Source organism: Ipomoea nil, unplaced genomic scaffold, assembly GCF_001879475.1.
Source record: "Ipomoea nil cultivar Tokyo-kokei standard unplaced genomic scaffold, Asagao_1.1 scaffold1431, whole genome shotgun sequence".
Taxonomy (NCBI): domain Eukaryota; kingdom Viridiplantae; phylum Streptophyta; class Magnoliopsida; order Solanales; family Convolvulaceae; genus Ipomoea; species Ipomoea nil.
Window position 1 is genome coordinate 257340 of NW_017617859.1, and position 24262 is coordinate 281601.

Here is a 24262-nt window from a genome sequence, read left to right on the forward strand (position 1 = left end):
ATATTCGTCTAACGACATTAGTTCGGCATTAGACAGCCGGGACGGAATTCCGCGAAGAACGGCGAGGTCCAGGACACGACAAACCGGGGATGCAGGCGGGGAACCATCCACGTGGTAGGCCAGGAGGGATCCGTACCCAGTATAAAAGGGGGGGATCGTAATCCAAAGGAGACAAGGTGTGTGAAGTAGCGAGGGTGGCAAGAATCAGTGAGTTAGAAGCAAGCGGTCGCAAGATCGATTCCGGATAACAACAGTCATTGATCGTCAATCGGGGCTTACTCTTGGGCTTGATAGTGGGCCGGGGAACCTGGGCCTGGTGTTCTAGCATAGTATAGTCACCCCAAATCTTCTTTATCCATTCTGTTCGGTTTATGGTGAACCCGTTTTCATTAAAACCATCAATTTGATCCCACATTGAAAATGTTTAGAAAATGAGCTCTTGAACTCCTCTATATAAGAGGAGCAATGCTACTTTTACAAACATAATTGCTTGCCCATCAATGTGGGCAAGTATTGAGATGTCCAAAGATTTTTTTTTTTTGTACTATTGACCCGATAAATTATGCTGTGGAATTGTGTCCACATTGCAAGGTAGACACTATTCCAAAATTGTTCATAATTATGAATATATAGTTCAACAATTATGAACATATAGTTTTAAAATTATGAACATAGTGTTGTGAGCATAATTATGAACATATAGTTATGTAATTACGAATATAGAGATTCAAAACTTTTTTGTAAGTAAATGTCACATGGAAATTAAATAAAATCTATTAATTCTTCCAAAAGGCTGAACCCCAACCCTAAGGGCCCCCTACACTCCGACCCGACAAAGCATTTGGGATGATGTAAATCATGGTAACTCAACTGAAAAATAAAATCTATTAATTGGCAATATTATATATGGTATTATATTCTATAATATAATATAATTGATAATATTATTGTTCAAGTATAATAAAAATATTATTGTTCAAGTATAAAATAAAATTAAAATAATAACAATAACAACAAAAACAATAATAATAATAATAATAATAATAATAATAATAATAATAATAATAATAATAATAATAATAATAATAATAATAATAATAATAATAATCCAAACAAAACTATATACAAAATAAAATTAAAATTAAAAAAAAAAATAAGAAGAAGACATAGGTGGCTCCCCTTAGTAAATGATGTGGGATCATTTTGATCCCACATTGATAATGATTGGAAAGAGGAGCTCTTGATCTCCTCTATATAACCATACAATTGCTTGCCCATCAATGTGGGCAAGTATTGAGAAGTCTAAAGACTTTTTATAAATGAGAAGTTCAAAGGCTCTTAATTTTTTTTAGTACTATTGACCCGGTAAATTGTGTTGTGGAACCGTATCCATCTTGTAAGATAAACACGGTTCCAAAATTGTTAATAATTATGAGTATATAGTTCTACTATTATGAACATAATTTTGAACATATAGTTTAGTAATTACGAACATAAAGTTCTGTAATTGTAAATATAGAGTTCAATAATTATGAATATGGAGTTCAAAGATTATGAATATATAACTTTATAATAATGAACATATAGTTTAGTAATTATAAACATGGAACTGTGTACACCTTGCAAGGTGGACACAGTTCCATATCATAACTATTCGTGTACACTTTCTCAACCTATTGAAGACCAACGTGTCAAAATGCTTTTATTTAAGAAACCTTATCGTAATGGCTTCTTATTTTAGTTTTTTTTTTAATTTTTTTAATTTATTAGGGGGTTTAAGAAAGATTAACCCAAAACGTATATGAGTTGTTTTAGTTTTTAGCAGTTTGGAGTAAATTGCTAAGTTATTCAATAATATTTTTGGTTTTTTGTTTAAATATAAAATGTTAAACAGACGGATTTCTTAAAATTTTGACGAATTTGTCAAATAATCAAATTAGAATAACAACAACAACAACAATAATAATAATAATAATATCAACAACAACAATAATAACAACAACAACAATAATAATAGTCCAAAAAAAAAAACTATATACAAAATAAAATTAAATTTTTTTTTAAAAAAAAAAGAGTCACGAGCTCCCTTTGTAAATGATCTGTGATCATTTTTATCGCACATTAAAAATGTTTGAAAAGATAGAGCAATGATCCTCTTACAATCTATATCTATATTTATATATCTATATATATATATATATATATATATATATATATATATATATATATATATATATATATATATATATATATATATATATATATATAAGAGTAAAATCCTCCTAACAAATTTTTTCCCTAAAACTTTTGGTAGATGGGCTTATTTACTACAAAAGTTTTAGGGAAAAAATTTGTTAGGAAGATTTTACTCTTATATATATATATATATATATATATATATATATATATATATATATATATATATATATATATATATATATATATATATATATATATATTAAACATAATAAGTTTCAATCCAGGTTATACCCTTGGTTTATGTCCGTTTTTCTGTTAATATTATATTTAGTAATTTATCATTTCTATAATTCTTACCTCAATAATATTAATATGAATTATACAATTATATATATATATATATATATATATATATATATATATATATTCACACACACACACACACTATTATTTTTTAAAAATTAATATAACTAAGATTTTTATATTTAATTTTAATATTGGGTGTATAATTTTTGCGCATCGCGCATATAAAATACTAGTATGTATAATAATAATAATAATAATAATAATAATAATAATAATAATAATAATAATAATAATAATAATAATAATAATAATAATAATAAATAAATAAATAAATAAATAAATAAATAATAATAATAATAATAATAAAAGAATTTCAGCCACCGGCTGTCCGCACCAGACAACCGGACAGCCACAGTTATCAAAGATGAGGTCCAGATCTGGACCTCATCTTTGACAGCCGTGGCTGTCCGGTTGTCCTCGCCAGACAACCACGACTGTCGGCTGTCCGTCGCGGACAGCCGATGGCAGAATTTATGACGGACAGCCGGTGGCTGTATTTATTATATATATATATATATATATATATATTTTTTTTAATAATTGAATAGGCAACCTGTTAGCAACCTGCAAAAAAGTCAATCGAACAAATTTAGCTGGTAGATGGACTTATTTGGCACTTAATTTAATTCGCTTTGGGAATTGACAAGTTCGCAGTAGTAGATAAGACTATTTGACACGTGTGCCCATATATGAACATTTTGGTTTCAAATGAGAGCATCCTTTGTAACACTTCTAAATCAGTAACAGAGTGAATTCCATTTTTGGTCCTACTGTTATAGGGGTGTTTTCAATATCAGTCAACTTTAATTTTTTTGCCACTTTACAACCACTGTTATTGAATGTGTTCCACTTTTAATTCACCGTTAATATTTCCGTCAAGAGGCCGTATAATCAAATGGTATAGTTTAATAATTTAGTTGAAAATATAAAAGGAAACGCCCCTATAACACAATGTTGCAAAACACGCTAGGCGCCCCCTAGGCGCCGATTTTTTTTTTAATTAAAAATAAAATTAAAAATTAAAATTTTTTAAAATTTAGTAATAAAACATAAGGTTTCCATAGTTATTTCTTAGAAATTATTTACGAAAGTGGTTGTAAAAGTGTTCAAAAGATTGTTTAAACCATCTAAATACATAAAAAAAACTAAAATTAAGAGCTAAAGAAGCATTTTTTTGAGAAATTAGTGGACCAAACCGCCTTTGGTGTGGTTTTTGAATAGTTTTTGTAGGTGTGATTAGAAAAGAAAAAATGGGAGAAAGAGGTTAAAAATACAACCAAGTGTCACACCAGCATGCTTTAAAAAAAAATATTTTAAATTTGGTAACCGCCACACCAGCATGCTACTAGGTCAATAAGTCAATTTAGGTTGAATTGCATTATTTTGTATTGTTCGATAACTTAATTGTAGTTTTTTTTTTTTAGTTTGATGGCCCAATTTACAATATGCTGTGTAGTTGAATGACCAATTTAGCACCTTATTCTTATATTTTATATTAAAATAGGTAAAGTACTTGAGTGAATTTTGAGTTGAGTTTAGACATAAGATCTTGAGTGAATTTCATTTTTGGTCCTACTGTTCTAAGGCTCTTTCCAATTTTAGTCCACCATAAAAAAAATTTTGCCACATTACACCCACTGTTAATAAAACCATTCCAATTTTAGTCCAAGTTAGTAATTTCCGTCAATTGGCCGTGTAATTCAAGGGCATTTTTATCTTTTTAGGATTTGTCTCTTCTCATTTCGTCCTCCTGGACCGCTTTCCTCGTTTGTTTCAGTCTCGTCGTCTTAGGCACTTGAAGAAACATAGCCACGACCAAATCCATGCCCCCCCGCCCCCCCCCCCCCCCCCCGCCACCTTCTTCCTCTGAAGTTCCCTCGGTGAAATCGGTGATTAAGAGGTTACAAGCCAGCGATTAAGAGGTTACGACCCTCCAGAGACGTCGCCAGACATCAGCAAGGTGATTGCCATCCATATGCGAAGTCCCGTGTCGCGAACCAGTCTTCGTCGCGGGAGTCTCTACCACCGAAGGAGTCCATGCATGGACGATCGGAGTCCATAGCTGGGGTCAGGGATATGCATAGATCAACCCCTGCTGCTCAGATTATTGATTGGCACTCTCCAAGATTTTCAGGATTTGTTGGGTTGACGGTGAATTTCCGGCCATTGCAAGTATGTATCCCTGTGTTTGTAGTGGTTAGATATAGCTGATGCTGAACTTCAATTTTGGTTTCTTCGATTTTGAAAAGCAGAGAGCGCCCCTAAGCTTTAATTTCTTAAATTTTGGAAAGCTGATGCTAAGCTTCAATTTTGGTTTCTTCGATTTGAAAAGCAGAGAGCGCACCTGAGCTTCAATTTCTTCGATTTTGAAAAGCTGAGCTTCAATTTTGGTCTCTTCGATTTTGAAAACCAGAGAGCGCAGCGCTCCTGAGCTTAATTCAATTTCTTCGATTTTGGTTTAATTATCTTCCCCGTATTCCTCTTCAGGCACGGAATTTTCTTCGTTGTTGGAGTTAAGCTGAATGGCGTCTTAAAATTCGTCGATGCGGTCATCAGAGGAGTGGAAATCGGGGTCAGCGAGGTCGTTGACAGGGGGTTATTGAGCGAAACGGCGTCGTATTTAACTAGAAAGACGGAAATACCCCTTAAAATCACGGCCAGATGACGGAAAGTCTAATGTGGATTAAAATTGGAACGATTTTATTAACAGTGGGCGCAATGTGGCCAAAAAAATTATGATGGACTAAAATTGGAAATAGCCCTATAACAGTAAGACCCAAAAATGGAATTCACTCTAAGGGGGCGTTTGGTTCAGGTTATATAACATAACCAAGGGAATGTGACATTCCAAAGCTCACATTCCGGTGTTTGGTTCATATTATCTTAGGGAATCTGACATTCCCAAGGAATGTCATATTCCCTCCACATAGGATTTTGAAGGGAATGTGATTCCCTTCAAAATCTTAGGTAATGTAAGATAACCTTGGTTATCTTAAGGATATTATAGTATGTGTAAAAGATAACCCTAAACCAAACATGATTATATTACATACCCCAATTTTAGCCAAACACAGGAATCTAACATTCCCAGTAATCTAATATTCCCAGCAATCTAACATCCCCTAAGGTAATCTGACATTCCGTGAACCAAACGACCCCTAAGATCTTAATACAGAGTACTAATTAACAATTTTTTTTTTTAGAAAGTCTAAATCATGCTGAGAAAGCCGTTTGCCACGTCCAAAAGGCCAAAGGGCACTATTGCTCAATGCTCATTAAACCCTAAACCCCTATTGCCCATTTTACCTCACAACATTCCCCACATAAAATCGCGTCTCTCTGCCACCGGTCCTCCCTGCTGCGGCGTCCGGCGGCCGACCTCTTAATCTCCTCATCACTCATCACTCTCTCGCCTTCTCCAATCTCCGCCTCTCAAACCCTCTCCAACTCTCCATGGTTCACTGGTTACGCCTCTCCGCCGAAATACGACTCTGACTTCGGTCTTCTCGAGTCTCGCCTTTGCTGGTTCCGCCTCTCCGCCTGAATACGACTCTGACTTCGGTCTTCTCGAGTCTCACCTTCGCTCAGGCTCTCAGCCACTCAGGCGCCCCTTCCCGGTGAGTCCTCTTTAACCTCTCAATTTCAGTCTCTCGCTTTTTTTTTTTTTTTTTCTAGAAAATATATGTTTTAGGTTTTAACCGTGTTTGGAATCTTTTTCTTTTGTATTAATTTGCCAAATGCTTTTGGTATAATTTTTCTTTTATTTATAATTCTCGAAAATTTCCTCACCCATTGTAAAATTTTTTAAACTGTAGTATAGATTTTACAATGTTTTTATTAAAAAAATTGTATTTCATGCTCCATTATATGTATGTGAAAATGTGAAACTCTGAAAATGTGATTATGTGGTTATATTTGAATATGTTTTGAAGTCATAATTTTTGCAGAATAATTTTTTTTTTTTAATTTTTGAAATGTTATGAATTTATGAATATAATGTTCGTCTTAACTCTTAATGCTTGAATTTATGACTTATTAATTTTATTTTATTATCTTATGAATACACTATTAGTCATAATGCCTGAGTTCTTGAATTTATGAATCTACTGCCAAGATGAATATATGTATTATTCTATTAAAATGATTGTTAGCAGTGTAATTTTAGTATTATATGTTCTAATATAGGATCTAAACAGTGTGTATGTAATTTGTGTGCTTGATTTTAAACAGTTTGTGTGCTTATCTTATGCAATATGCAATGTGCAGTGAGTTTTGTGCTGAGAGTTCAGCTGATGCCATTTAAGTACTTATGGATGTATGATTTTAGTGAAAATGATTTCCAGCACTCTAGGTTTGTTTTCATTATTCTATGCACATTTTCTGCATATTAATTTACTTGAGAAATAAGTAGTAGAGAAATTGATAGTGAAAAGTATATCTTTTTTGTTTTCAGTCATTTTGGCTCTCCGATGCAAAAAATCTCTAAACATAAAGCCTAAGGTGTATGATATATTGATGTAACTGAAGATGAGTTACACTGAGAGTGAAGATGAAGGTATGGGATTCTTTCATAAATTACTCTCATGAATGTTCTTTCCTTGATATGCTTTCTAGGCTTGACAAGTCAACTTGTTTTGAATTTCTTTTATTAAAAATTTCCAGAGTACCCCTATTGCCCATTTTACCTCACAACATTCCCCACATAAAATCGCGTCTCTCTGCCACCGGTCCTCCCTGCGGCGGCGTCCGGCAGCCGACCTCTTAATCTCCTACTATATTTATATATATATCCGCATAAACGCAGCGTGATACATATCTGTAAGGTCACATTCGGAATCATGCTTCAAGCAGTTGAGGTAAACTATTCTATTTCTCTCCCTCACAAAACTGTGATTTATTGGTCAAGTATGTTAGAACAGGAGCCTATCTGTTTCAGTTTGTTGCATTGGTTGCGACGTATCTGTATTTTTATTTATTTGTTTGTTTTTGGAATTCTATGATCAGGGTGCGTCTGAGGCCGTTGAGGCCGTTACTTTCAGTTTCATGACGGCCAAAGAGGTACGGCGCCACAGCGTAGTGAAGGTTACCAATCCGAATCTTCTTGATTTAGTGGGGGGTCCAACTCCAGGGGGTTTATACGACCCAGCCTTGGGTCCTTCTAATGAGGGTGCTGAGTAAGTTTACCTAACTTACATCTTCTTTTAAATATACACAGTCTATACCATTTTTGTAGCTCTGTTGGACCGCAACATATTGATTTTTATTATGCTTGATTATGGGGGAAACGTAGCTCATAGTGATGCTGTTTGGTTGTATTTTTCATTGCCTTGTAAAGTTTTACCAATCCAAGAACTATATGAATATATGATTGTGGATGTTTACCTCTGCCATTCCATCTGTTTATTTGTGCCAATTATTCTGTATGACATGGGTAACTGCCCAGAAGAGCTGTTGCTTACTGGCACTGAGATTTGGTTTTCTATATCTTGATCCAAATTACAATATATTTATAGAAGTCAATATAATATAATTTATATAAATTTTTAGCTTATGAGGCACCATTTGAGCATATCTAATTCTAAGAGTGAAAAAAAAACAATTTACAGGTAATACATGAGAGACCTAGGGCCATTTTGTCAGGATTTTGCTTTGTTTGAGCAAAGAGAAAATAAAAAAGAATTAAAAAGGGAAAAAAAAAAAAAAACTGAAAAGGCAAGCCCTTGATGGTGCAAAGTGAGTTATTTCCTCAAAAACTGAGCAAACCAAGTTTGTTGCAGTAAAACCTTTCTTCTCTCTCCTCTTTCTTCCAAGTCATCAAATTTGTCTCAAAAACTGGTAAAAAACTCCCCAATGGGGATGCTCTAAGAGATAGAAGTCATAGAACTCTATAACTCTCTCAAATATGAATGCCTGCTTTTATTCATGTGACAAAATGGATCCTAAAGTTGCCCAGTACTATTAAATTGCCTTCATTGTAATTACTTTCACTTTTTAAACCACTATACTTGCAGGTGCAAATCATGTGGTCAGCGTTCATTTCACTGTCCAGGCCACTGTGGTCATATTGATCTTGTTTCTCCCGTCTACAATCCATTGCTGTTTGATATGCTGTATAATCTTTTGCAAAGAACATGCCTATTTTGCTTTCATTTTAAGGCAAGCAGGAGAGAGGTGAGTTTAGTTTATGAATATTGCTTTGGGTTTAGTGCATTTCACCATCACATTCTGCATCCCGTTTATTTTTAATGTAGGTTGAGAACTGTGCCTCCCAATTGAGATTAATAGCAAAAGGTGATATTATAGGGGCCAAACGATTAGGCGAAGCATCTTCAGAATTGGGTGAAGAATTTTCAAATGACTACATTGATAGTGATCCTGTGGACTGTGAGGGAAGCCATATGTCAGGCCTTACTGATGATTTTGGCTCACAAGATCATTTTGACCATAATAAACAGCAGCCAAATTGGGACAATTTTCAGTTTACTGAAGCTATGGCAGTGTTGAATAAATTTCTAAGGCCAAAGCCTGTTAAGTGCAACAAATGCAAAGCAAAAAATCCCAAGATCAGTAAACCAACTTTTGGATGGCTTCATATGGTATGTGACTCATGGCACCACATTGACTACTTGTAATTTGTATATCCAGAATTTCATTTCATTAGTTTATTTTTGATATCCCAGATAATTGTTAATTCTGTTGAGGGATGATTGTTTGCTCATTCTGTGAATATCGAGTCTTAAAAGGTCAATTCTATTTGTTCGGGTCAGAGGCAACAGCCCACATTGTGGCCGTGAACTCATCTCTTATTCAAAATGTCAACAATTAACCCCATCTTTGGTCTTCCTGAGTTGAAATGTGGTTATGTTAGTAATTTGGCGCCTGGTTCAGTTTTATTATTTTCATTTTAGATGGAAAAATGATATATTTTTCATGAAGAAAGGTATCAGTGCACTATTTTTGTAGTCCTTGGATTAAGGAAATGTTACAGAGGACAATCATTTCAGCATGAGATAAAGTCCAGATAATCCATCATATAAAGTAAAGTTGTTTTCTACATGCTGAAATTCCACAAGATTCACACCTATAGAACACCATTGCTTTTGGTTATGACCTTATCGTTTTACTGCGATGAAATGGCTAAGCTAGCTCTTCCCTCACCCTTTGTAATTTATTTTCTTGTGTGCTTTTTAACAAGATTTACAGTATTTATAAACAAGTATATTTGACAGATTATCTTGCTTTATTGCACTCATGCACTGTAAGGTCATTCTACTTGTGTATTTTATTCTTTGAATACGTACGTAGAGTTATTAAGCTATTAATCCTATTATATTGCAATTGCTGAACATGAAGCATACATCTGAAGCTAATAACAATCATGTCATCTGTACTTCCATTATGGTTGGTTGACGTTGATTTTCTGCTTGAGGAGAGGGTGTATACATTCTTACAGTGTGCACTTGCACATGTGGATGTTGACAGCTGTTCTCAATCTCTCATGTTTGTAGTGTTTTTCTTTAGTTAAGACATGCTAATGCTTTGTGATAATGATTATATCACTTAGTTTTTTCTGAAGATTTTGAAATTCCTGCTGCCCTTCTAATATTCTTTTGTCAACTGGATTATTTCTGTAGGATGGCATTGCAAACACAGTCCTTCGAGAAAATATTATTGGAGGTCATAAGTTGGAGGGATGGAGCACAGGTGGAGCCAAAGAAAATATTACTTCTGAGGTTGTGAATGACTTTGAAACTGCTGAAACCAACTCATTCCCGACTACGGATGGAGTAGAAAATTCTATGACCCCCGGGAGTCGTGAAGATACTGTGTATCATGAGTTGGAAAAGCAGAAACGTATTCTTTCAGGACCTCTTTTACCTTCTCAGGTATAACATATTGGTGTAATTTGTAGGCATTATAATGCATTCTCCTGGATATGAATTCCTTGCTATTCTCTTTGGAGCACTCAAACATCTTTATTTGTTTCTACTTATAGGTCAGAGATATTATAAAGCTCTTGTGGGAAAATGAAGCTTCTATCTGCTCTTTTATCTGTGACATTCAAAGCCAGAATCTTAATAAACCTGACAAGGTAGCAGGGCACTCTATGTTCTTCTTGGAGGCTGTTCTTGTCCCGCCTATCAAATTCCGTCCACCTGCGAAAGGGGGAGATTCTGTAAGTATTAAAATTCGTGTATCTAAATGATTTCCTAGCATTGATGCTGTTTCTGTGACTTTCACTTTCTCAAGGGATTGTTGAACTTAAGATTTATGAATTTGTAACCAATGGATTTAAAATTCTTAAGACAACAGCCATTATCATATTAGAAATCTTTATTGAATGAGTCCTCTGAGCTTTAATGTGAGCGTAGAAAGGTGGGCCTTGGTGGTGACCAAAAGCTCCTCTATTGACCAAGAGATATGGTTTCATGCACAAAAAAACCATCTCCCTGAAAAGCAGACTTGGGGTTCTTTACTCTTCCCTCTCCAAACTCCACCTGATTTTGGAGCCTTGTGTATTCGGTTTGATGTTTTGACTGCTATACCATTTTTCTATGTTATGTGATGAAAATGTCCATTTGTATATGTTTCTATTTTCAGGGTTATATAACAAATAGATAAATTGTATGCATTTATATATTAATAATTAATATTAATATATAATAATAATACGTACATACATAGATACATACATACATACACTTACTTTTGTGTGTGTCTATACATATATATTGGAAATGTGTATTGTTGTAATTTGAATATTTATTCATTTCCCAATCCTTTATAAACCAAACACTAGAATGAGATTCCTTTAGAGTTTAGTCATCATATATCTTTTTCCTTTGCCAAACCAAATAATGGAGTATAATTCCTATTATGAGGTCTTGTTCTATATGAGAATTTGGAGGTCTCGTTCCGTGAACCAAGCGTGCCTATGAAGTTCTGTGATCATCATACTATCCATGTTAATGTGGTTGCCCATCCTCCATAGTCTATCCTTAACTGCTATAAGGAAACAGCTGAGGTCTTATTCTATATTACATTTTGAGTTCTAAAGTACAGATATAGAAGATGTTACCAGTAATTCACAGTGTGATCTAATGCCTTTTTGACTGGGGTTGTATATATGGTGCTTCGTTAATCAATAGGGATTATACTTACATTATATATGTGTTTGCACTTTTCAGGTAATGGAGCATCCACATACTGTTATGTTAAACAAGGTCCTTCAGTCCAATATAGCCTTGGGGAATGCTCATGTTAACACTACTGAACGTTCTAAGATCATCAACCGATGGATGGAACTTCAACAATCTGTAAATGTTTTATTTGATAGCAAAACTGCAATGGGTAAGTAAACTGATTTTTGATTTGTTATCACTGGTGCTGTTTTTTGACCATTACAATCTTGATTCCCATAACATCCTTTAGGAGGCGTTTGGTTCGGATTATTTAAGATAACAAAGGTTTATATTTGGTTGGTTATATAACATTCCTATGTTGGTTTGAGTTATGTAACTTCCCAATGGAATAAAATTTAAGCTCCACATCAGCTTTTTCCCTATTTTGGAGCCCTTGGCATCCTTTTAGGTATTATGAGATTCCCTTTTTGGCTTTTTACTAACTTAGCCCTTCACTTTCCATCATGTTGCTCTGTTTTTGACCGAAAAGTTAAAAACATGGAAATTAACCATTCGGTCAAAGCAAGCAAGTTTACTTTGCTTAACATGAAAAATCAACTTTTCAGATGAAGGAAAATTGACTTTTCGGATGCCTGCATAGAAATGACTTTGCGGATGCATGCATGCAAATTATATATATATATATCAAATTTTGCATGGTTAAATGCATTGGAATATTGAAATGAATGAAAAAATATTGAGGGTATTAAAGTAAAATAACCATTATAACGCAAAGAACAACCCTTCAGCCAAACAACTTTATATTACATATCTCAGTTTTAACGAAACCCAGTAATCCAACATTCTCAGCAGTCCAACATTCCCTAAGGTAATATGACATTTCGTGAACCAAATGACCCCTAAATGGCTTCCCTCCCATTTACCACTTCTGCTTGGCTGATTTATTGTTGAGGAATATTCTTTGTCTATGTAATACTTTATTCAGTAATCAGCACGTACTATCTAGTGGTTTTAATTGTCTTATTCATCTGATGATTGAGTTCTATTTGGTTTTGCTTTATTTGGTGGCTTCGATCTGAAAAGTGAAAATTAACATGCTCTGTACTATTAGGCCAATTCTTTTACTTAGGATCTTGCTAATATGATGTCAGCTCAAGGTCAAAAAGATGTTGGTACTGGCATATGCCAATTGCTGGAAAAGAAAGAGGGTATCTTCCGCCAGAAAATGATGGGGAAGAGGGTCAATTTTGCATGCCGATCTGTTATATCTCCAGATCCTTATTTGGCTGTCAATGAAATTGGTATCCCGCCTTATTTTGCACTCCGGCTAACTTATCCAGAGGTAAGATGCATTTTCTTGTTATTCTTGTTTACTATCGCTTCTTTGCCGAATAAAATTCCTTTTGTGCTTGAGATTTTTGCCAGATTTGTGTTGGATGCTCAGGAAAATTTCTTCTACAACTTTTTTTTAGTTTACTTAGAAATTGCATGGGCAGTGATGGTATATTTCATAACCTTTCTTTTTCTTTTTCTTGTTGTTTGGAAGGGGCAGTGGGGGTGGGGTGGGGTGGGGTGGGGGTGGATTAGAGACAAGATGGGAAAAGTAATAACAGTATAAGGAAGAAGCAAGTTTTTCTTTTAAATCTTCTATTTCTGATTTCAAAATATTCTTCCAGAGAGTGACTCCATGGAATGTTGCCAAATTGAGGGATGCTATTATCAATGGCCCTGAGATCCATCCTGGAGCTATGTCATATTCTGATAGAGTATCCACATTTAAGCTGCCACCACATAGAAAGATGCGTGTAGCAGTATCTCGAAAATTGCCTTCTTCTAGTGGCGTGGTAACACAATCAGGGAAGAACAGTGAGTATGAATTTGAGGGAAAAGTTGTATACCGGCACTTGCAGGATGGGGATATTGTGCTTGTCAATAGGCAGGTATGGCATTATTCCTCATATAATTTTCTTCTTTGTCCTTTCAATGTTGTTACTGCATTCCACTCACTTTCTGTCTTACCCAAATGTCATTTGTTCTCTACTTACAGTGCAAAGAGAAGTGCATGCTTTTTTAATTGAAGCTCATTACTCATTAGTATGTATGTATGTATGGCTGTATGCATGTATATGTGCACATATTATGGTATAAAATATATAATTAAACCTGTTAATATGCATAAAATGAACCAATAAAAAGTGATGAATCTAGTACAATTTTTGTAGAGAAGTATGTGTCAAAAAAGCAGTGTGCATTTTAGTCACCAGGCACTATCTGTTCAATTAAGAGCAAAATCGTTGCTTGTGATAAGCTTTTGATTGCTTTGATAGGAGTAAGTGGGAAGTAGTAACCACCCTTGCTGATGGCACCTTGCTCTGTTTTCTTACTGGCCCCTCTAACACTGTCTGTAACTTTTATTGCATATAAAATGATGTATTTGTATAGCAATGAAGTGCTGAAAGAGGCTGCAACAAATTAATCACTGGAAAACCACCAAGCACCAACCTTAAATCACAATGTAATGCTTAAGAAAATTACCAAAGTCAGGCAATGCTTAACAACACACCGTCACCTGAAATCACCATCTGAGACTGCAAAAAATTATCAAAAGGAAGGAATAAAAAATTTCAACTAATTTAGAAGTGTATTATCTTATGAATGGTCCATGAGAAGTTTAACTTTATTGCCACATGTGCAGCCTGGGCCACTTAGGCTTAAGTGGTCTAGGAGGCATTAAAATGACTTGGATGATCACTACTAAAGATCAGGTGGTGATCTATATATGATTTTTTCCATAAACACGTCGTTTTGTTCTTCTATGTAAAGGGCGAATACATAATTTACAAGGCTTTGAGAGGAGGATCACAGTGAACTTCCATATCTTCGGCCAAATTTTGTGTGTTTTTTTTTTTTTTTATCCCATGTGCATATCATTCTGGTACACTGAGATTTGGCATCCTCATTTGGAGTTATTCTATGCTGATTAATGATCATGATTGCCTTGGTTGTTAAGAGGTCATGCCTACCTGTGGCACTTTCTAATAATTCTTGGTGTTTATGCATTTAGTGCATATAAATTCATGAACTTTTTTTCATCATATGCTTCTGTGAACAAGCTTCTGAGCTAGGGCATTTTGCACTTATTCTACGTGTTGAGTGGTGAAGAAGTATAAAATCATGTTAGAACTGAAATATTAAATGCTATTTACTTGCTTTGTGTTTGTCAGGAAACTAATGAATATTTGTATTGCACAGAGGGATGTGGTTTGCTTTCTTTAAATGTTTAAGACACTAAATTGAAATACTTATTCAGAATATGTGAATTCATTTTGCTTTCACACTTAGATTATTTGAAAGTGCTGTTTAGTGTAACTGAGAAATTTATTCGCAGCCAACACTTCACAAACCCAGCATAATGGCACACGTAGTTCGTGTTTTGAAGGGGGAGAAAACGCTTCGCATGCATTATGCTAATTGCAGGTTGGTCTACCTGCTATTCTGTTTTTAAAGAGTTTCTTATACCTGGTAGAAATGTAGTAATTGACTAATTAACTCTGGATTTACTTTTAGCTCTTACAATGCCGATTTTGATGGTGATGAGATGAATGTCCATTTTCCTCAAGATGAAGTTTCTCGTGCTGAAGCCTATAACATTGTAAATGCTAATGAACAATACATCGTTCCAACAAAGGGAGATACTGTTAGAGGCCTGATTCAGGTTTCCTCATCTTCATTTATGTTTTTCCCAACTTCTCAACTGTTTTTCCGAACTTATTGTCATTACTAATTTATGATCTTTTACTGCAGTAAATGTTGTAATGCATCAATGGTACTAATGTGAATGTTCTTTGGCAATTGCTTTAGGATCATATTGTAAGTGCTGTCATTCTTACAATGAAGAATACATTTTTAACTCTTGATGAGTTCAACCAACTTCTCTATGGGTCTGGTGTGTTCATGGCGGGCCATGGTTCGTTTTCTGGAGATCGTTCTCGGAAAGTTTCAACGGTAGACTCTGAGAGTTTTCTGCAGCCTGTATTGCCTGCTGTATGGAAACCAAAGCCTCTTTGGACTGGGAAGCAGGTTTGATAAGAGATTGCCAAGTTTGTGCTGAATAACCTTGATTTATGAACATATCTCTTTAATTGTTTTTAACTTTACAATTCTAGGTCATTACTGCAATTTTAAACCATCTGACAAGAGGTTTCGCACCTTGTACCATCAGAAACAAAGGGAAAGTTCCGGAGAAATACTTCTCCAAAGATAAAGATAATACTGCTGATAATAAGTTTATCATTTGGAAAAATGAGTTTGTACGTGGTGTTCTTGACAAGGCGCAGTTTGGGAAATTTGGTTTGGTCCACACTGTTCAGGAGCTGTATGGGTCAAACATTGCGGGAGTGTTGCTCTCTGCTTTTAGTCGATTATTTACCATTTTCTTGCAGGTGGTTGTCTTAACCTTTTTTCTTTTCAAAGTTTAATTCTTTATATCAAGCCTGTTGGATCATACTTTTTTGCTGGTTTCACTTCCATCATTCAGACTCATGGCTTCACATGTGGATTGGATGACCTTATAATATTGCCTGACTATGACTCCAGAAGGAAAGAGCATCTTGAAGGGAATGATGTTGGTGAAGAAGTTCATGCTAATTTTGTTAAGTTCAAACCTGGAGAAATAGGTATCATAATCTATTGCATATACATATAATGAAAGGAATTCTCAGACACTAGCTGTGCTTGGCATTTTGTAATATTTTGTTCTAATTGCTCGGTATTCCCGCTAAATTCTCAGACACTTGCTGTAGCCATGCCTGTCACTTGTTTTTTAATCTTTTCTCTGTGTATTGTTTTAATTACCTTTATAATTTTCTGAAGCACCTTAGGTTTTTGATGAAATTCCTGACATTATGAAAAATAAATGCTTTGAGTGAGTTAACAAGGCCATAAACTATTTGACTTATCAATGCATAAAAAATTTTGGTTGCTCTTATTTACTGCAATCCTATAGGAAAGGCTTCACTTTCCACCTCTGTTCATGCTGTATATCATTGTTCTTTTTCATCAATTTATATTAGCAGAACCCCATGCTTTTCATCAATTCAACAAAAAAAGAGATACTTATACTATAATATGAATTTAATGCATTCTCAATATACATGTATACATGCACTGCAAATAATTTTCTACCTTGAAATGGTCCATGTATCAAGATCTTGCAAATAAGAAAAATACTTTCAAACAAATCTCATGAATTTGCTACCCTAATGAATAATCTGAGAATCACGAGCAGAGTTGAAATTTTGATTAAAAACACTGCAAACTTTCGATAACTCTCTTTTGATTGTTTTATACCTCTATTAATTTATTTTCTTATCTATATGTATAGATATTTTTCCTGATGAATTTTGTTTGGTTTGTTGTAGGTCCTGTAGAACTCCAGCTGGAAATTGAAAAAGTTATTAGCACAGATAAAGAAAATGCTGTAGCTTTCTTGGACATGAAGATGAAAAATAAACTGAACCAAAAAGCAGAAAACATGGACAAAGATTTGCTTCTCAAAGGATTATTGAGACCATTCCCCAAGAATTGCATCTCTCTTATGACAGTCACTGGGGCTAAGGGTAGTACGGTAAGTTGATTATATATATATTGTTCAGGATGATTTGTTCTATGCCTTCTCATTTTTTGTTCTGGATCATAAAGAGTCACATCCACATGGACTTGCCATTTGCAACTGGTAGATGGCAAGAATCATTCTTAGTGTCATGGGTTTTAGACCTGCCTGGCTTCTAAACCTTGCATCTTCAAACGCAGTTTGCTTTTGCTATAATTTTATTGTCATTCCAAGAGGTTTATATTTCTTTATGTCTAGCATTATTCTATTTTTAATGATGGTAAATTGTGAAGCAATGGTTTTCTAGTTTATATTTGATTGATGCTTTATATCATTTTGTTAGTAAAGGAAGGTATGATGTCCAAAGCAATAGGTTTCTTCCACAACATAGTTTTGGATAGATTGTGATTGAGATTGGAGTGCTTGGTTCGCTCTATGTAGATTACTTCTTCACATATGTGATCATATTTTCTCCGAGTTAATACCCAAAATCGTCCTCGACTATAGTGGTTTTTCTTAATTTCGTCCTAAACGACTTTGGTGACCTAATATCGTCCCAGACTTTTGTGTTTCGCTCAATTTAGTCCTCCATTTGTTATTCCGTCAAATTGGTGTTAAATAAAGGGGCAATTCAGTAATGTCAATATTGATCTCTCTTTACTTTCAACTTGTGAAGTGCGAAATTCCTCTTTCTTGTACGAATTACACCCAGAATTACTCCCGGACCTGCAAATCAAATTTTATATTCGCAGTTTTAGGATTAATTATGGGAGTAATTCGTAAAAAAAAAAAAGAATTTCGCAGTTCACATGTCTATGAGTAAAGAGATGCCAATATTAAAATTCCTGAATTGTCTATTTATTTAACACCAAATGGACAGAATAACAAATGAGGGACTAAATTGAGCAAAAACACAAAAGCCTGGGACTAAATTGAGCGAAACACAAAAGTCTGAGACGATATTAGGTCACCAAAGTCGTTTAGGACGAAATTGAGAAAAACCACTATAGTCGAGGACGATTTTGGGTATTAACTCTATTTTCTCCTGTATTTACTTTTGCTTTCATGAGGTTTTTGTTTTATCCCAGGAGGAACAAGTAAAAATATTAAAATCATCACAGCTGATTATCTCAAGATAGTTATTTTGTTACCTATTTGCCTGAACTCTTTGCTCTTATCTTTTAGTTACAAATTTTTTAGAATTATTTTATTTTATTAAATATTAATATATTTCTGTATAATATTACTTGCTGACTTGCTGTTAAGAAAGTGAATGGGGTGAATGAAGTAGTAAAATATAGTATGTCAATTGTCACACGTTAGCTGCAAAAGGAAATAAATTGTAGCACCTTGTGAGAAATAAATTAAACAAGTTTAGTGGTTCCCAATATCCCTAATATTTAGAAAGTGATCCAAGGACTGGGACCTTGTTCCTCATTGGTTGGTTTGGAATGAAGGGGATTGACAGTGTTTTGAAGGCCATCAATCCTCTATGGATTAATTCAAGGAATTTTAATTGATATGCTCTTTTTTGGGCTCAAGGAGAGACCCCTGTTGCTGCTTTTTCCTTGATTGTTTTTGGATAGGCTTGATTTGTTTGTATTATGTTTGCTGTACACTCTTTGTATACGATTGGTATCACTTGGTGCCTTTCAATTCTATTTCTTTACTTACAAAAATAAATACAATAGGCAATGGCATTATAAAAGCTTGATGTATCCTCTGGTGCTCCGCAATTTAAACTTAGAAATTCATTATCTCCAAATTATTGGTTTAAACTGTCAAAGCGTCAAGTTAGTTATCAATTCAAATATGCATTGCTTGTTTAATGTATTGTCATTGATATTCTCATTTTCAATTTTCATCATGTTTAGTACTTGTGAATGCTTCCTGTAGGTTAATTTTCAACAAATATCATCATATCTTGGCCAACAAGAGTTGGAAGGAAAGCGAGTGCCTCGGATGGTTTCTGGGAAGACTTTGCCATGCTTTCCCCCCTGGGATTTCACTGCCAGGGCAGGAGGCTTTATCACTGACCGATTTCTTACTGGTCTCCGTCCTCAGGAATATTACTTTCACTGCATGGCTGGTCGTGAAGGGTATATCCAAAATTTTCTTTGTTCTTCCTATTTTCTTCAACCTTTTACTTCAAAATTTGTGATCATTGCATACTTACAATTTATAAATAATTAGAATATTGGACAATGCAAAATTCTGTTGTAGAAATAAAGAACAAGTATTGTTAAAAAAGCTCAATACAATATTAGGTACATAAACACACGAAAAGAAGGTACATGGAAGGTTACTTCTTAAACAAAGGGTGCTTGAAAAGCCAAGAGTCACCTAAAGATATGGTGAAATCACCTAAAATTGCATGTCTGTACATTCAACACTTAAATATAATCAACATTTAATATCTATGTGGCTGCATTGGAGAAGGCTAAAAAGAAGGAAACTTTATGTGAGGATTTGTGTAATCCAAAATGGGTTAGGCCGGAAAATTGATTCGTATTGTTATCGGGTTGAATTGAAGCCTTATTTTTATCTGATTTTTCTAATGGAGTACTGCCACTTCTGGTTTTGTTATCTTGGCTCCTTACTCGTCTGACTTGTATATACAGATTAGTAGATACTGCTGTTAAGACCTCTCGCAGTGGATATCTTCAGAGGTGCTTGATAAAAAATCTTGAGAGCCTCAAAGTTTGTTATGATTATACTGTCCGTGATGCAGATGGCTCGATCATCCAATTTTACTATGGTGAAGATGGTATTGATGTGCATCGAACTAGCTTTCTCAAAAACTTCAAGGCACTTCAAAAGGTATGCCCTTTCTGTATAATCCTGCCTGATAATGCTGTCTCATATTTATCATTGGGAAAGAATGTCCGGTGATTTCTCCATTCCTCTTTATTGATGCTTAGAATGAAGAAACCATTCGTCAAAAGTTTCATCCTGCACGCCAATTCAATTCTTATATTGAAAAATTGCCTAATGGACTTGAAGAAAGGGTGAAGAAGTTCTGGATGGAGAGGAAGGCAAAGTTAGATAAAAACTCAAAGAAGTCATTAGCAAAGCATGTGCAAGAGGAGCGTTTTGAGAAGCAAGTGGAGCAGCTAACTGCAGATAAAAAGAAGCTAGCATCCTTTCTCAAATTAGTAGAACAGAAGTATTTGTTTAGTCTGGTGCAAGCTGGGGAACCTGTAGGTGTAATAGCTGGTCAGTCCGTAGGTGAACCATCAACTCAGATGACGTAAGATACATCCTTCCTTATCTTTGTTGTCTTGCATGCCTTAGCTTTGAATGGAAAATATTGAATTTGCTGCTTGCTTGGTCCCATTGTGTGTTTCAATATCGCGTCCATTACTTAACTTTAAAATTGTTTCCTGGAAAGATTTGTTGAATATTCAGCAATTTGCATTATTAACCTCTAGATAGTTGAATCCTCATTTGTTGGTATAAAGAGAGATGTTTAGTAGGATTGTTGGAAATTACCTTCTGAAATATGTTTCGATATTATGGTCAAATCAGTCTTTTAAATATTTTCTCTATTTCAACAAATACATTATATTGCTGGGTTTAACAACGTTTTTTGGTTCCCAGACTTAACACTTTCCATCTTGCTGGCCGTGGGGAAATGAATGTCACACTTGGTATTCCACGTCTTCAGGAGATTTTGATGACAGCTTCTGATGTGATTAAGACTCCTTTTTTGTCCTGTCCCTTCCTTGGGTGGACATCAAGGTAAATTTCTGGCTTTTATTACTTGCAGTGCATTGGCATCCCTACTAGTATTGGTGAATGTTAGTGGCGTGTAGTGTGCTCATACATTTTAATTCACTAATTGGACTTCCAGTGCCAATATTCATGTACATATAACATATGTACCAAATAGAAAAAAAACTAAAATTAAATTAAAGTGTGTAGTTTTTTTATGGTTCTAAACAAAATAAAGTCCATATCTTGTGGTTTGCTACAAGATATATAGGGACTCCTTTAATGTGATTTCTCCATTTATTTCATTCTCTATCCTTATCTGGGTTAGTCAATGGTGTTTTCCCCTTCTGTTTATTTCCGTCTCTTCAAGGTCCCTGGGTTTGGTTGAGAGATGATTAAATAAATGTGACAAAAACAGGTGGCAGGGTGTTTTGTTCATATTTATGCTAGACATATCTGTATATTGGCATTCAGATTAGAGACAATAGCCAATACTTTGTTCTGGGTTTAGCATGTTGGGTTTTTAATGATTATTTTTTGGTCTCTGGCACACATTTGTGTCCAAGAAATTTTTTGCTACACTAAATATGCCTAGATTAAGGAGTTCTCTTTTTGTCTTCAGGGATGATGCCCAGTCCCTTCTAGCAAAAGTGAATAAGATCACCGTCGCAGACATGATTGAGAGCATGGAAGTCCATCTATTGCCGATATCAATTCACAACAATAACATTTCTCAAGTTTACAAACTTATTGTGAAGCTCAAAAAACATGATTTTGTCTCGTTGAAAGATTGCAAGTATACCCTCACATCTGCGTTTTTGAGGGAGTTGGAGGATGCAATTGAAAATCATTTGTCCTTGCTTTCTAAAATTAGTGGCATAAAAAATTTCAAATCCAGTGCTCAGTCAGTTGCATCGAATGAAACAGATGAAAATGCTTCCGGTGCCAAATCTCAAGAAGATATGGCTGATGATGATGATGGTGATGAGGAGGATGATAGAACTGAGGATCTTGGTTCTGATGCACAAAAAGGAAAACAGCAAGCTACAGATGAGATGGATTATGACGATGGATCTGACAATGAGCTTGCTGAACATGATTCATCGTCTGAAATGAAAAATGATGAGACTGATGATGTCAATAGTAGGGAGGAGGAAGCTGGAGATGATGATGATGATGATGATGATGATGATGATGATGATGAAACTGAACTGAGAGAATCATCAAAGCCTAAATCAAGTGAGGAAAAGACCGATTCACCAACTAAAGTAAAGCAAAAAAAGGAAATCTTTGTGAAAAAGGAATCTGACAGGGCTATTTTTGTGGGAACAAAAGGGTCAAGCTTTACGGTCCATTTCAGATTTACAAATGAACCTCATATTTTACTAGCACAGGTATCTGCTAATCCTTTTGTTGGATGACTTCCTAGATGCTTCCTATTTCCTATTCTCTTCACCGGGAATTAGTATCTTACAATTTTGACTTGTTCTGGCTTGCTTCACCAGAATATATTCAAGAAATTAGTAGACAAGTACATATTGCGGAAGTTGGTGACAATTCCTAGTGAGTAGTGATAGCTTTAAAATTTTTAATGTCTATTGATACCTTTAGAGAAGTCACAAATGAGTTTTAAGTGATGGGTAAAGTGGACTCCATAAATGAATGTTGTGAACATTGACGAATGGGGGTGGCCATGTTACGAATGTTAAATTGCATTTATCAGAGACTTGGAAACCAGAATGAGTTTAGGATGAAATATATGCTTGTAGTATAGGGGAAGAGAATCTCTCTCTCTCTCTCTCTCTCCCTCCCTCTTGTCTTTTTTGTTTGCGGTTCATTGTATTGATTCAAAAGAGTTGATACAAATGCAGGTGGCTCAGAAGACTGCAAAGAAAGTTTACATAAAGAGTTCTGGGAGGATCCATCAGTGCAGAATGGTTAAATTTGATGTGGATGAAAATACGGTACTTTGGGATGGGGAGAAAACGGAGAAAGCCAAGAAGCTTCAGAACAATGAAAGCAAAAACGCTCCCTTTTATTGGGCACTGAAAGCTGCTGGAGTGGATTTTGGTGCATTTTGGGAATTGCAGGATGAACTTGATGTGAATCGAATATACAGCAATAATATCCATGCCATGCTGCAAACATTTGGGGTCGAGGCTGCCAGGGCAAGTCTCATCAGAGAGGTGAAGACTGTGTTTGGTATTTATGGTGTTGAGATTGATTTTCGGCACTTAAGCCTGATTGCAGACTACATGACCCACAATGGTGGCTACCAACCAATGAGCAGACATGGAAGAATAGCTGATTCATTGTCACCCTTTTTGAAGATGTCTTTTGAAACCGCGTCGAAATTTATAGTAGAAGCAGCATCTCATGGTATGACCGACAACTTGGATGCACCATCTTCCAGAATATGCCTTGGCTTACCCGTCAAAATGGGTACTGGTTCTTTTGACTTGATGCAAAAGTTGGAAATTGATGCACAATAAGAACCCGCCACTGTTGACACTTTTCTAATGCAATTTTTTATTTTAATCATTTAATTTTTTTTTTTTTGTTTTGCAACTTGTACACAGACAGTCAGAAATTTTGATGAAGCCATTTGGTCATTGAACATAAGATTTTTGCTTTATTCTGTTGTGTATTTAAACAATTATGATGAAAAATGGCCTTCAGCCATTGGGAACGGAATGATTACGTTTTATGGAATGTAAATCTCGTTTACGTTTTACGTTGCCAACAGAAGTTGAAAAGAATAGTAAGTTGATTTGATGCATTACTTCCTGCTTCTGCATTACCATTATAAGAAAGTATTTTTCACTAAACATACCTTTGAGCGGGTAACGTAGTTAGCCTTTTCTAACTATCAAGGAGGGATAGTTATGATGTGCATCCGTATGCACCATGCATGGTGTATACGGATACAAAAACGATGTTGTTTTATTAAAAATGCGCGTCCCACTTAAAATAAAAAAATTCAGTTTCGATTTCCCTCAATAGCATTATGTTGTTCATTCATTTTGGATTTTTAGTTCATTGATTCTGGATTTTTAGTTCGTTTATTGATTTTGGATTTTTAGTTCATTGATTCTGGATTTTTAGACGTAAATCGAAATTGATTTTTTTTTTCTTTTTTTTTTCATTCATGCATGATATTTAGTTCATTCATTATGGATTTTTAGTTCATTCATTATGGATTTTTAGTTCATTCATTCTGTAATTTTAG

The 24262-nt window shown here is 34.8% G+C and overlaps 1 protein-coding gene across 3 annotated transcripts; it reads left to right on the forward strand.

The window, feature by feature from the left end:
- Positions 1 to 6075: 6075 nt before the first annotated feature.
- LOC109188530 (DNA-directed RNA polymerase I subunit 1-like) lies at positions 6076 to 23767 on the forward strand. 3 transcript variants are annotated; one of them, XM_019339189.1, is made up of 25 exons: positions 6076 to 6182; positions 6832 to 6916; positions 7019 to 7120; positions 7228 to 7421; positions 7570 to 7739; positions 8577 to 8736; positions 8817 to 9161; positions 10200 to 10451; positions 10562 to 10741; positions 11754 to 11916; positions 12860 to 13050; positions 13385 to 13648; positions 15097 to 15185; positions 15276 to 15423; positions 15570 to 15788; positions 15875 to 16150; positions 16246 to 16384; positions 17129 to 17334; positions 19216 to 19418; positions 19941 to 20139; positions 20241 to 20569; positions 20920 to 21060; positions 21656 to 22427; positions 22905 to 23540; positions 23612 to 23767. In XM_019339189.1, exons 4-24 carry the CDS (start codon positions 7404 to 7406, stop codon positions 23523 to 23525), a joined length of 5085 nt encoding a protein of 1694 aa, XP_019194734.1. In that variant the 5' UTR covers positions 6076 to 6182; positions 6832 to 6916; positions 7019 to 7120; positions 7228 to 7403; the 3' UTR covers positions 23526 to 23540; positions 23612 to 23767. The 3 variants fall into 3 exon arrangements, with proteins under 3 accessions (XP_019194734.1, XP_019194732.1, XP_019194733.1); XM_019339187.1 differs by having other exon boundaries at positions 22905 to 23767; XM_019339188.1 differs by lacking the exon at positions 6832 to 6916 and having other exon boundaries at positions 22905 to 23767.
- Positions 23768 to 24262: the final 495 nt, after the last annotated feature.

What these genes read in the sequence shown, in the direction of transcription:
- LOC109188530 (XM_019339187.1), top strand. An exon ending in CTGCGAAAGGGGGAGATTCT is followed by an intron (nt 10,742 to 11,753) that starts GTAAGTATTAAA and finishes TGCACTTTTCAG; the next exon opens with GTAATGGAGCATCCACATAC. An exon ending in ATGCATTATGCTAATTGCAG is followed by an intron (nt 15,186 to 15,275) that starts GTTGGTCTACCT and finishes ATTTACTTTTAG; the next exon opens with CTCTTACAATGCCGATTTTG.